Here is a 13,286-nt window from a genome sequence, read left to right on the forward strand (position 1 = left end):
GGTAGTGGGGCGGCTTCTCCGACTGGATGACGAAGTGAAGGCCCTGCACGCCGTTAGCCCGCCGAGGCCCGCTGAACACGATGTAGCCTTGGGAGGTGGAGAAGGGGCGGCCGTCAGGACGGGACAGACTCTAAGCCTAAAGGATGGTCCGCATCCATCCATCCGTGCTGGGGTCTGCCCTGCTGGTCCTGCAGCCCGGGGACGCAGGGGGGCTTCACGCTCCGACTCACAGGACATTTAAAGGACAGCAACGCAGGATTGATCACTGCTTCCATGAACATTAGATCCCATCGCTGTCTCAGATCAATGAATCATCAACATGTCCTCATTGATGATGGGATTGTCCCGAATCACTGACGAGTGACCACTCGTACGAACTCGCTGACCAAATGTTGTACCTCCCTCGCTTGTTGATTTTATGTTTTATTTTATACTATTGTGGACTTTGAGCTTTGCTTTCAAATATAAAGTGCCTTTTTAGATAAAGTGTTTTGTTATGATGCTGCTCACATTCGTCCGAGGGTCCGCTCAGGGACTCACACGTACAATGAGAGGGAACGTTGGTCACAGAGCGCGACAGCGCCCCCAGGTGGTGTCTCACCCAGCTGCTCCTTGGTTCTCAGCGTGTTGAAGCAGGGCTCCGAGATGATCTGGCAGAACAGCTCCAGCAGCATGTTCTCGTGGGTCGTCTGCATTTCCGTCTGATAGTAGATCTCAATGCCGCAATTATTGTGCACCTCGTTCCTTTGCTGGTACACGTACCAGCCACCTGGGAGGAAGGGAAGACGTTGGTGTTCATCGGTTCTCCAATGATAAAAGAATAAAAGCAGAATCAGGGCCCGGGAGCGACCCCCGTGGCCCCCCCAGAGCCACCACAGAAGAACCAGCCCAGGGCCCGGGAGCGACCGTCACCAACACAGCCGACGGAACCAAGGCCAGCGCAGCGGCACGGGGCACAGCGCTCCCCCAGCACCCAACACCACGCCCCCCACAACCGCCCACCCCCCTCCCAACACCACGCCCCCTCACCCCCCAGACTGGGGAACTATATCCCAGCACCGTGAATATGTGTGAACACCCAGGTGCTACGTACAGGTGTGTGTAGTGCATTAAAATTGGGGGCAGGTGGGGCAGGACGGGGAATTAGGAGGAGGGCAACAACGCACTCCTAATATGTCCCCTTAGACTCGGAGTCTCAGGGGACAAAGCCTGCAAAGCCAACGTGGATTTGTCAGACACAACCGGGCGGGGCGGGGCGGGGCGGGGCAGGGCGTGTTGTTTCACAGGTCGACACGACTCTAGAGAGCATCTAAAATGTGATTATCAACGGTTCGAATCCCGGCTCCGACTGTCCACACGACGAAGTGTCCATGGAAGAGTCACCGAATGGCTCCTGAATGTAAAAACTCGATACAGTACATTTACCAATATTACAAGAAAACGGAGATCCAACTGTGAACGTGCTCTTTTCTTAAGACGGAGTTAAACAGCACTAAGCAGCGCTAAACAGAGTTAAACAGCACTAAGCAGCGTTAAACAGAGTTAAACAGCACTAAGCAGAGTTAAACAGAGTTAAACAGCACTAAGCAGAGTTAAACAGAGTTAAACAGAGTTAAACAGCACTAAGCAGAGTTAAACAGAGTTAAACAGCACTAAGCAGAGTTAAACAGAGTTAAACAGAGTTAAACAGCACTAAGCAGCGTTAAACAGAGTTAAACAGCGCTAAACAGAGTTAAGCAGCGTTAAACAGAGTTAAACAGCGTTAAGCAGCATTAAGCAGCGTTAAACAGAGTTAAACAGATTTAGACAGAGTTAAACAGAGTTAAGCAGATTTAGACAGAGTTAAACAGCGTTAAGCAGATTTAGACAGAGTTAAACAGCACTAAGCAGAGTTACAGAGTTAAACAGCACTAAGCAGAGACTAAGCTCGGACAGTTTGTAGATGTAAGAACTGCCACACATCGAGTCTCTAGAGATGCTGCAAGAGGGGACTGCGTTATCCCACTCAGGAAAAGCTCATTTGGTCAATCTGCCTTTTCCTTTAAAGCTGCACGAGTGGAATTCCATCCCAGTGACTGTCAGAAATCTAGAGACCTGTAATGTGTTTAAATTTAAACTTAAGGAATGGCTCATTAGCACACAGTTGTGTAACCACTGAGAGAAACTGCTGTTTAATTTGTTGTTTTTTACTGTCACCTGTTTTTATGATTTTAGTTGCTTTATAAAATTTTAGTTAATAGACATTAAGTTTTACTGTCACTTGAAATTGTTTTAGTTGATATAGTTTTTATTTATGTGGTTATTTTTTATCTGTATTTTTATTAATTTTATTTCATATGTATTTATATTTTGGGGCCTTGTAATTTCTGTCCAGGGACAACAGATGAAAAATAGCCTTTTGGCTAATTCTGGCACATTGACAGAAACGTTTATTAATGTGCTGTTAAATAAACGAATCAAAAAAAAAAAAAAACAGCGTTAAGCAGCATTAAACAGAGTTAAACAGCGTTAAGCAGCGTTAAACAGAGTTAAACAGAGTTAAGCAGAGTTAAACAGATTTAAGCAGAGTTAAACAGAGTTAAACTGTCTGCGTGTAACTTAACAGTACACGCAGACAGAGACCTTCAGCAGCTCTGATCTGCCTCCCAGATCTCCAGGAGACTTTCCTGAAGCGATCCGCAGGCAGCACGGGCAGCCAAGGACAAGGTGTGTCCAGGTATCGTCTCAGGAAGTACATTTCCACCGGCAGACATGACTGGAAGATGATCAAGGTGCATAACTTACCGTCTGGAACCTGCACCTCTCTGTAGCGAATCAGCTGGCTCGGGAGGAGGGGCTTGGTGCGAGCGTGCTCAATGAGTGTATCTTCCACCATCTGCATCAAGCCAAGAGCCGACTAGAAGGGGAACACAGAAGAGTAAAACTACCCTGAACATTCAAATGTGACGATTAATCCCAAGGGGGAACCCGTATACTACCTGTACACGACACACCCCTAACCCAGCTCCGCCTTCAGAGATCACTCAGACTCAGTATCTGTTCTACATGAGCAGAATTAATTCATCTTGACATTAGTCGGCATCCGTCCTGGATTCTGGATCATTTATAATTCTTCATTAGCATTGCAGTCAATGGAGCTTAAATACTTGTTCCTCAATATCTCCGTTGATTATTGACCGATGTTTATGGGATTTGACAGTCATGTGGGGGGGGGGGAGGGTCTCTAGCTCAACACTGAATTTCATCTGGATAGGACTCAGAATAGAGTCAGTAACAAATAGGTAGTATGCGAGGCTCCTGACTATAATACTATGTTGAAGGACAGCACCGGTACGTATCACTCCGCGAGGCTCCTGACCATGATACTATGATGAAGGACAGCACCGGTACGTATCACTCCGTGAGGCTCCTGACCATAATACTATGGTGAAGGACAGCACCGGTACGCATCACTCCACGAGGCTCCTGACCATAATACTATGTTGAAGGACAGCACCGGTACGTATCACTCCGAGACTCCTGACCATAATACTATGTTGAAGGACAGCACCGGTACGTATCACTCCGAGACTCCTGACTATAATACTATGTTGAAGGACAGCACCGGTACGTATCACTCCGAGACTCCTGACTATAATACTATGTTGAAGGACAGCACCGGTACGTATCACTCCGAGACTCCTGACTATAATACTATGGTGAAGGACAGCACCGGTACGTATCACTCCACGAGGCTCCTGACTATAATACTATGTTGAAGGACAGCACCGGTACGTATCACTCCGAGACTCCTGACTATAGTACTATGTTGAAGGACAGCACCGGTACGTATCACTCCGAGACTCCTGACTATAATACTATGGTGAAGGACAGCACCGGTACGTATCACTCCGAGACTCCTGACTATAGTACTATGTTGGGTCTACGTTCCTCCTCTCACCGAAGGTCATGACCTTTGGGTCGTATATCACAGTTCCAGTTGCCGTCCACTGGGGGAAGCAGCGAGCGCGTAACTCACTGTTAACTAGATGCATTCCAGTCAAATGTTGATTTGCATGACAGTAAACCAGTTTAAGCTCGTCGACCGGACTCTAAAAGCAGGAACCACATCCGATCCTACGGCACAGCAGCTGTTGTAGACAAATCCTGCTAGAAGATCCAACAAAGCTCTCCCTCAAGCAGCGCCGCTAGCCCGAATGGTTCTCTGCTCTCATTGGGGGTCACCTCTGGCTCCACCACTGTGCTGCTGCCATCAGACCCAGAGACGGGGGAGCTGCGGGGTCGCTGCACCCACCTCGTATTCAGAGCCAAATAAAGAGCTGGAGGTTCCCAAAATACGAACCAAATATAAAAGACAGGAGCAAACGTGTAGATTACATTTCCCTAATTCCCCCAGAAAGAAATGCAAAGAGTCACAAACCTCCTTGGTGATGTTGCCATGGATGAAGGCTTCAATATGGAACCTGGACAACAGCTGAGATATGAAGGCCTGGAGACATGGAAGAGTGACATCTGGGGAGTGAAGACAGACAACACCATCACCACGGTTACGCATCAAACAGGACAAGCTGGCGCCTGTGGCGGTGTGAGCTGCTGACACACCAACGGCTCGGGAGGGGCCCTCCCCGATGGTAACCCGACACCCTGGTGAAGCTGCAGGCTAACGCTAGCGTCGCCAGGAGAACAGCTTCAGCACTCAAGCGAGTGAGCCGCGTCGCACAGCGCTCAGCCAGGCCTCTCCACTTCCTGTCCTCCTCAGCGGACAGGAAGTGAGCGGCAGCTCACCGTCCAGGGCCTGGCGCAGCTCTTCTTTGGTCCACGCCACCTCCGTCATCAGCAGGCACAGGTAGTACATGGCGTGCTGGTGAGGCTGCTCCGCCCTGAAGTTATCCAGAGACCTCGTGTACTGCAAGAAGACAGACGAGCAGGTCACTCAACAGCCAGGCTGGAGAACCTACGTCTAGAGCGGGGGGGTCAAACTCGTGTTCTCCGGGGGCCACATCAGCATTACGGCTGCCCTCAAAGGGCCAGTTGTAAATGTAACATTGTGTAAATGTAACTAAATATAATGTAATGTAAATAAATGTAACTACTCCTTAACATGCTGCTAAATAACTGTATTTACTACTACACACCGTATTTTCACGACCTTATGACGCACCCGCTGATTCGCTGCAGTCTCATTAACAGCTGATTTTTCGGTATTTCAAACATACAAAGGGCGCGCGGATCAAAAGGCGCCGGCATGATAGGTGCGCAAAATAAAGCAGGAGCAAAACTGAGTTTGGTACTCACATCTTTAATCGTCATCAATCAAACAAGCATACTAGTACGCGTTTTAAAAAATAGAGCCGGAGCAAAACAGAGTCATTAATCAAACCCATCAAAGTCCTCATCCTCTGTTTCTGTAGTGAACAGCTGCGCTAGATCTCCGTCAAACATGCCGGCCTCTTTCTTCACTGTCAGTCTCTCTTTTCGTGCCGTGCGGCGGCTTCTGTGAAGGCTCGAACAACAATGCTAGCAGACAGTTAGCCGAAGCAGCTACAATCCAGTCACAAACTGTGGCGCTGCGCTGCCTTCCACTCTGAGTGAAACTGTGTTCTCCTTCTGTCGTCCAGCGCTCCCACGCAGCCCGTTTAACGTTGAACGGCTGGAGTTCTTTGGTTAATCCACCGGGGATGACGATGATAAGCTAGCTTGCTAGTTAGCCCGTTAGCGCGTTAGCTTGCTTCACTCCGGTTTAGGCCGTATCGGTGAGATCGCCGCGCACGGAGTCGCAGATCACAGGAGCTGAGTTGCTGCAGGTCGTCTTCTTGCTTCCTCCTCTTCCTCCATTGATTCATTAATGCTGGATTCTCTCTCCGCTGCTCTATTCCCGTGTTCTGCTGCGGGACCGGCAGCCTCGGCAGCCACTTCCGTCAACACGCCATAATAGTTTACTGTGGTGAAGCGCGTCGGAGCGTATCACTCCGCCAGGCGCCTGACTGAGTCCGCCTTACAACAACAAATAGGCCGCGCGGACCAATGGACGCGCTGCACATTTTGAAAAAAATCTAAGACTTTTAGGTGCGTCCTATGGGTGTGAAAATACGGTACTTAATTAAATTATAAATATTACATATGCAATTGCATAGTTCTAAAAATATATCGATACCTTACTGCTGTAATAATATCTGCCGAGGTTATGTAATCACCAGCGTCTGTCTGTAATTTGTTCTTCAATATCTCCATTGATTATTGACCGATATTTAGGGAATTTAACACAGTCATGTAGGGGGGGGGGGGGGGGGGGGGCTCTATCTCACCACTGAATATCATCTGGGTCGGATCCAGAATGGAGTCAGCAACAAATATTTAATTTTAACATTAAAACCATTTACAGATTATAAATCAGTTACAAATACACATCAACTCTGATTCACTTTTACTTTTCAGCATTTTACTAAAACAAATGTCTGCACAAAGCTCTTGGGGGCCACAAAAAATGACGTGGGGGGGCCACATTGGCCCCCGGGCCTTGAGTTTGACACATATGGTCTAGACTCTAGAGCACGAAAACGACCTTTGTTGTCATGTGGCTAAGGCCTGACGAACCCCCCGTAGGAAGCGTACGTTGCTACGGGTGACGGCGCTGCACCGGGTCTCACCACGTCTTTGATGGCGTCGAAGCGCTTCTCATCGATCTCGAAGGTGGCCATCTTCTCAATGATCCTCTTCAGCAAGATGTGCTGCTTGTCGTTGTAGCCTCTGACGGACAGCTGCAGCAGACGGGGGGGGGGGGGGGGGGGGCCGGGGGGGCATCGTCAAAGCAAGCCGAGCCTCCGTGCACGCGTGAAAATATGTCGTATCTCACTTCAGCCAACCTGCAGCAGTTTATCTAATCTTACACGCCACATTCCCAAGGCCCGCCCCCCATGTACAAATACACAGTGCATCATCACTGCCCTTATTTGTAAAGCTCTGTCCTCGTTCACTAGGGGCGGTGACCCTCCAGTCAAAGGTCACCGACGGGACAGGAACGCTGTTAACCTGGAAATCACACCAAACCTGCTGACTCAGCCAATGACACGCCAAAGCATGGTCACATGACCAAGTGTGAGAAAGCGTGAACAAGACTCCACACGTGAGCTGACACAATGCATTCTGGGTGGCGGTGGCTCAGTGGGTCGGGAAGCGGAGAAGTCCGCCGGTTCACCGGTTCGAGTCCCGGTGTGCCCAGTCTATCTCTAGAGCTCTACCGAGGTGCCCTGAGGGTGCGTTCCCACTGCGCGCATTTGCTCCCTTTAAAACGGACCAGAGTTCCTTTCTCCTGATAATCCGCTCCGTTTGGGCCAGTGGGAACGCGCACCCGGACTCTGGAAAGGATCAAGAAAGTCCGCCTGAAGGGGAGGGTCTCGGTCCCTTTGGGCGGAGCAAAGGACGGAGCAACGTACGTAGTGACGCTACGCGGTGCGTCTCCGGAAGAGGAAGTACAGCGAGTACTCCAAGCTGCTCCAAGAAAAACAAAAGTGGTGAAATATGCACTGCTGTGTGTAGAATTCATTAACTAAATATGCGTTATAATACTTCAATATTTTTTTCAGAACCAGCTACGTATCACCGGTAACTGACGAGACTTCTCCCTGCAGCGCTACGGAGCTTTAACAGTCCAGAGCGGAGAATCAGCTGATCGGCAGCGATAGTTTCTCATTCCGTTGTTCTGATCCGGAGACTTTACGGATCCCAGAGACTTTGTGTTTGTTAAAACGACTAGCGTTGTGTAACATTTATGATTTAGGCCAGAACTCAATGACAGTCCCTCCCTAAAGGAGCAGCAGCCGTAACGGCGCACTCAAAAAAAAACATGGGAGAGGGCGGGACTTCCCCTCCTGCTTTGTCCAATCGACGAGCGCCCTTTCAGCCACGCGACGCTGCTCAGGAAGTTCGTTCCGTAAAGAAATCACAGTGTGAACGCAGACCTTTCAGCGAATTATAAATGCAGGAATTTGCTCCCAAAGGAACCGAGTCCATGAATAATAATACAACGATATAAAACAGCGATGGGAAAAAGAAGCCAACATTATTACATCTGATGAAATGTGGCTTCAAATATGGCAAACTCAAACTTCATCCACAAATTCCTCTTTTTGGAGAGATTTTTGTTGGAAGAATATTATTCGCTGGGCAGCGGGCCGTGGCCTAACAAAGGTCGGGGTCGTTAGCGCTGGGCAGCGGGCCGTGGCCTAACAAAGGTCGGGTCGTTAATGCTGGGCAGCGGGCCGTGGCCTAACAAAGGTCGGGGTCGTGGGTACTTACATACATCCCGTACACCGTGTTCTGCAGGTCATAGATCAAGCCGGCGACCTCGGCTGCATACGCATACTCGATGAGGGAGTCCTTGAGCAGCTCCAGGTACAAATGTCCCATGGTGCAATGCAACGGGTCCACGTAGGCGAAGGGGCTGCAGAGAGAAGGGCAGGGGTCAGACAGGACACAGGAACAGAGTGGAGGTACAGCGGGAGGTACTGCAAGTACTGCACAATGCTCCACAGTACACATGAACGCATTACGTCCTCCAGTGTATGAAGAAACAGATGCAGGTGTGTACTACTACTACTACTGTCCAAATGTACTACTGTACTGCTGTACTTTCTTCTTGTCCCGTGTATTAAACAACCCCGTTAAAAACTCTGCAGCTTCCTCTCCGAGACACTTCCACACCTGCACAGGTACGTCCTCCGGTCCAACTGCCTTCCCATTCTTCATCCTCTTCATCACCTTTCTAGCTTCACTCGTGTTAATCTTCATCACTTCCTGTTCCACAACAGGTTCCTCTCCTCCCCTTTGTTCTCTCTCATCTTCCTCATTCATTAATTCCTCTAAATACTTCTTCCATCTTCCTACACACTACTGACCTCTGTTTGACCTTTGACCTCTCTACTCTTCATCACTAACATGCTGAACATCCTTCCTGTCTCTACTCTTCATCACTCTAACATGCTGAACATCCTTCCTGTCTCTACTCTTCATCACTCTAACATGCTGAACATCCTTCCTGTCTCTACTCTTCATCACTCTAACATGCTGAACATCCTTCCTGTCTCTACTCTTCATCACTCTAACATGCTGAACATCCTTCCTGTCTCTACTCTTCATCACTCTAACATGCTGAACATCCCTCCTGTCTCTACTCTTCATCACTAACACGCTGAACATCCTTCCTGTCTCTACTCTTCATCACTCTAACATGCTGAACATCCTTCCTGTCTCTACTCTTCATCACTCTAACATGCTGAACATCCTTCCTGTCTCTACTCTTCATCACTCTAACATGCTGAACATCCTTCCTGTCTCTACTCTTCATCACTAACATGCTGAACATCCTTCCTGTCTCTACTCTTCATCACTCTAACATGCTGAACATCCCTCCTGTCTCTACTCTTCATCACTAACACGCTGAACATCCTTCCTGTCTCTACTCTTCATCACTCTAACATGCTGAACATCCTTCCTGTCTCTACTCTTCATCACTCTAACATGCTGAACATCCTTCCTGTCTCTACTCTTCATCACTAACACGCTGAACATCCTTCCTGTCTCTACTCTTCATCACTCTAACATGCTGAACATCCTTCCTGTCTCTACTCTTCATCACTCTAACATGCTAACCTCTTTTCCTGTCTACACTTCTGCACTTCCTGGTTCCACCACCAGGTCTCCTTATCTCCTCTCCTACCTGTCTCCCTGATCACCTGAGCTGTTGTATTCCAGTCTTCTGGAAGTCTCTCTTGTCCACCCAGAGTCTGTCTCACCTCGTCCTGAAAGCCACTCAACACTCTTCATTCTTCAGCCTCCACCACTTTGTCCTCTTCCTCTTCCTCATTCATGCGTTTCAAAAACAATTTCCTTTCACCAGACCGTTCCCCTTCATGTTGCTCTCTGAACGTCTTTTTAAACTGCTTAACTCGACTGTAAAGCCACACCGTTCCTGAAATGAAGGCTCCTCCAGCTCCTTTTCTTTTTAAAAGTTGGTTACGCACCTGAAGAATTCAAAATTCAGACATGCTTTTGGGAGGAAGAACTTGTCGTCCTGCTTGAACCAGACCTTGCTCATAGCCGTGTCCTGGAGAGAAACCGTGTAATCCCTCATTCAGAGTACTGAGAACGTTCCCTGCTGTTCAGACAACAGTAACAATACAGTACTTGTACATAAACGTGGCTCCTGGTCCCAAACACTTGCCTTGATTAAAGTCGGGACCGATGGAGAGTCTTTCTCCAGAGGGTAGATCTCAAAGTCGGTTGGGATGAACTCATTCTTCATGGGGAACTTGAACTTGGCGTTGAGGTCGGCGCCCGCCCATTTCTGAAACGGGCAGAGTGTTCTTAAACGAACCGGTCATCGGCACATTGCCGTGCGTCTGCTGCCCTTCACCTCAATGGAAGCGTCAGCGATGGCCTCCTGTTTGTACCGGGTTCCATACCACTCTTCTGATTTGTCAGTCTGCCCTTCAAACGACTTTGACACCACTGCGACTCTGGAAAGGAGGACAGTGAGCATTTTGTTCTGATGCATGGACGCCGTCAGACGAGCTTCTCTGCCACTGACCGGACATGTTCCGGTCTCAGCTTGTCCAGCACCATCTCAATCAGATCTGGCCTGAAGTCCTCCAGGAGGCACTCTGCAGCGAGGACCTCTTCCAGGGGGTAGTACTAACCAGAGCACAGAGCTGTTAGCCTGCTGCTGTGCTGCTTCCACGAAACGCACAACATTTCAGACACTACTACTGGACTTCCTGTTTGTCCCCTGAGGGGTCGCCACAGCAACCCAACCGTCTCCACTTCACCCTGTCCTTTGCATCGTCCTCCCCAACACCTTCCACTCTCATGTCCTCCCTCACTACGTCCATGTCTCTTCTCCTGGGTCGTCCTCTAGCCCTGTCCTTTGCATCGTCCTCCCCAACACCAGACACTCTCATGTCCTCCCTCACTACGTCCATGTCTCTTCTCCTGGGTCGTCCTCTAGTCCTGTTCCCTGGCAGTTCCGTCCTCAGCATCCTTCTACCGATATAGTCCCTGTCTCTCCTCTGGACATGTCCAAACCATCAAAGTCTGGTCTCTCTGACCTCGTCTCCAAAACGTCTAACCTTCACTGTCCCTCTTATTGTCTCATTTCTAATCCTGTCCAACCTGGACACTCCCAAGGAGAACCTCAGCATCCTCATCTCCTCCACTTCTAGCTCCGCCTCCTGTCTGTTCCTCAGAGCCACTGTACAGGTCATCATATGACCTCTGTCTGACCTTTGCCTTGCCTCTCACCTCCCTGTACTCTTGTTTACTCTTCTGTCCTCTCAATGTCTCACTTCTTCTTAGCACTAGCAGCTGATGACAGCATCGTCCTCACACAACGAGCTGGAAACAACCGTTGCACACGGACGAGACGTACGTGGAGTAAGCCCGAGACTTTGGAGGTGTATCCACACGGTGTCTCCTTGTCCATGAACCTGAAGGCCACCTTGTTTAAATCCTACACAAAGAGAGATGATCAGGAGACAGGACAGGACGCAGAAGGGTCCATTCCCAGACATGAGCCTGCATGCTGCTCTCATCTCTTAGGAAAGAAACACGCATTCACACACACACACACACACACACACACACACACACACAGTGGTGACAGAGGCTCACACAGCAATGGAACAGTCACTGGGATCAAATGGACTGAGTAACTTCCTGGAGGCCACTTTGGGGTGAATGGGATCCCCGACCCACTTCCTCCTCGGCCCCAGCCTGCAACGTTACCTTGCACTCCTCAAACACCCACTCCTGGGGTCCCTCGTTACGCAGCTTCTGGAGGTACTGGAACATGTGGAAGACGATGTCTTCAACGTGACCTGCAGCAGCACAGCAGGACTCAGTGATCCTGACTCGGAACATGCTGAATGTGTTGGTGAAGGCTTGCTTACAGAGACCCCCCTCAGTCAGTTCCACATTGATGATGAAGAACATGAATCCTCTTGCTCCTTTTTTCTGGCCTCCGAAAAGTTTGTTCACCCAGCCTTAAAAATAAGAAGCATGTCACACTTCTGTTAGCTGATTCAATCAGCTCAGATCAATTTGTGACCAAAGTACATCAAGAATGCTATCAAGCCTTTTGCGTGAGTGCGTTTTCAAACCTTCTCTGGCTTCCCTGTTTTGGGATCATGAGCATTTCCAACCTCAACTCAATGCAGCTTGATTTATGAAGCACTTTAAACCAAAAGCTAAGCTGTAACAATAAATCCAGAAAAATGAGAAAGAATAAAATAATAATAAAAGCCCTTGAACAGACAATGTAAATAAAAAATAAATAAAAATAAAATAGGACCAAAGGCTCATGCTGAGTTCAAAGCCACAGAGTAAAAACAGACAGTGTAGAAGCTTGTCGGATGTGCAGTGGCAAAGCCGTTTCCTCAAAATCGAAACCTTTGTCCTGATGTTTATCGCAGTCGCCATCTTGAATGTTTTGATGAACTTCCTCTAAAGGCATCAAACGAGTTTACCGGTTGGTTCAGAGCATTTGGTCCACACGGGACTGTTTGTTGATTATGGCTGAATTAAGTTCGGAATAATTTCACATTACCGACGGTACGATAGAAAATCAGCAGGCGGCAAATTATCTGCACGTGAAAGTCAAAAATCCCCCCAAAACGTAATTTGGGGAAGAAAAAAGCGTATTACTGGTACACAGGTCTGTGCCAGTCATTATCTTGGGGCTCCACTTCAGGACCTACCTTTAGATTTCAGCTCAGACAACAGACTCCCAGGTCCCTCGTGACCAATCAAATGTCCCAGATAATGTCCTGGGTCAGATTTGTAGTATTTATGCAGGTCTGGGATGGGGAAGGTCACGAGCAAGACTCTGATGTCTTTAATGGGCACCACCTTGTAGAATTGCTGGAACAAAACACAAAGAGAAAGCAACATGTTATTACTTGAGCTATTCGTGGGACGTTTGAATGCTGAAATATTAGCAAACAAAATAAAATACAACAATAAGACAGTGGAACCTCGGTTCTCGAACAAAATAATGTTAGCTGCGAATAATTAATTACAGTCCTATGTGTTAGATCAATAACTCAAACTACAACTTAGTATATCCGGACTTGACTGAGTCTTCGACTTCCTATTAACCACAGCCTCAGCATGCAGCACGACTGAAGAGCACGTCCCAGCATCTCACAGGTGCGCAGCAGGTAACCACGCCCTTAACACTATTCCGCATGTTAGGCTGGAACGGAATCTCCCTCTGATTCAAGTCAAACAAGCAA

The 13,286-nt window shown here is 48.5% G+C and overlaps 1 protein-coding gene across 1 annotated transcript in view; it reads right to left on the reverse strand.

Moving 5' to 3' along the window:
- Positions 1–13,286, reverse strand: part of ide (insulin-degrading enzyme) — a 30,085-nt gene that overhangs the window by 994 nt on the left and 15,805 nt on the right. Inside the window, exons 7-21 of the mRNA XM_068741512.1 lie at positions 12,750–12,912; positions 11,943–12,035; positions 11,779–11,870; positions 11,423–11,503; positions 10,586–10,689; positions 10,412–10,514; positions 10,220–10,342; positions 10,020–10,102; positions 8,296–8,440; positions 6,648–6,758; positions 4,786–4,906; positions 4,421–4,512; positions 2,785–2,896; positions 602–769; positions 2–87 (exon numbers count right to left, since the gene is read on the reverse strand). Of these exons, the coding sequence (XP_068597613.1) occupies positions 2–87; positions 602–769; positions 2,785–2,896; positions 4,421–4,512; positions 4,786–4,906; positions 6,648–6,758; positions 8,296–8,440; positions 10,020–10,102; positions 10,220–10,342; positions 10,412–10,514; positions 10,586–10,689; positions 11,423–11,503; positions 11,779–11,870; positions 11,943–12,035; positions 12,750–12,912 (1,677 nt within the window). The remainder of the gene's footprint in view (position 1; positions 88–601; positions 770–2,784; positions 2,897–4,420; positions 4,513–4,785; positions 4,907–6,647; positions 6,759–8,295; positions 8,441–10,019; positions 10,103–10,219; positions 10,343–10,411; positions 10,515–10,585; positions 10,690–11,422; positions 11,504–11,778; positions 11,871–11,942; positions 12,036–12,749; positions 12,913–13,286) is intronic.

This window comes from Brachionichthys hirsutus, chromosome 7, assembly GCF_040956055.1.
Source record: "Brachionichthys hirsutus isolate HB-005 chromosome 7, CSIRO-AGI_Bhir_v1, whole genome shotgun sequence".
Classification (NCBI taxonomy): Eukaryota; Metazoa; Chordata; class Actinopteri; order Lophiiformes; family Brachionichthyidae; genus Brachionichthys; species Brachionichthys hirsutus.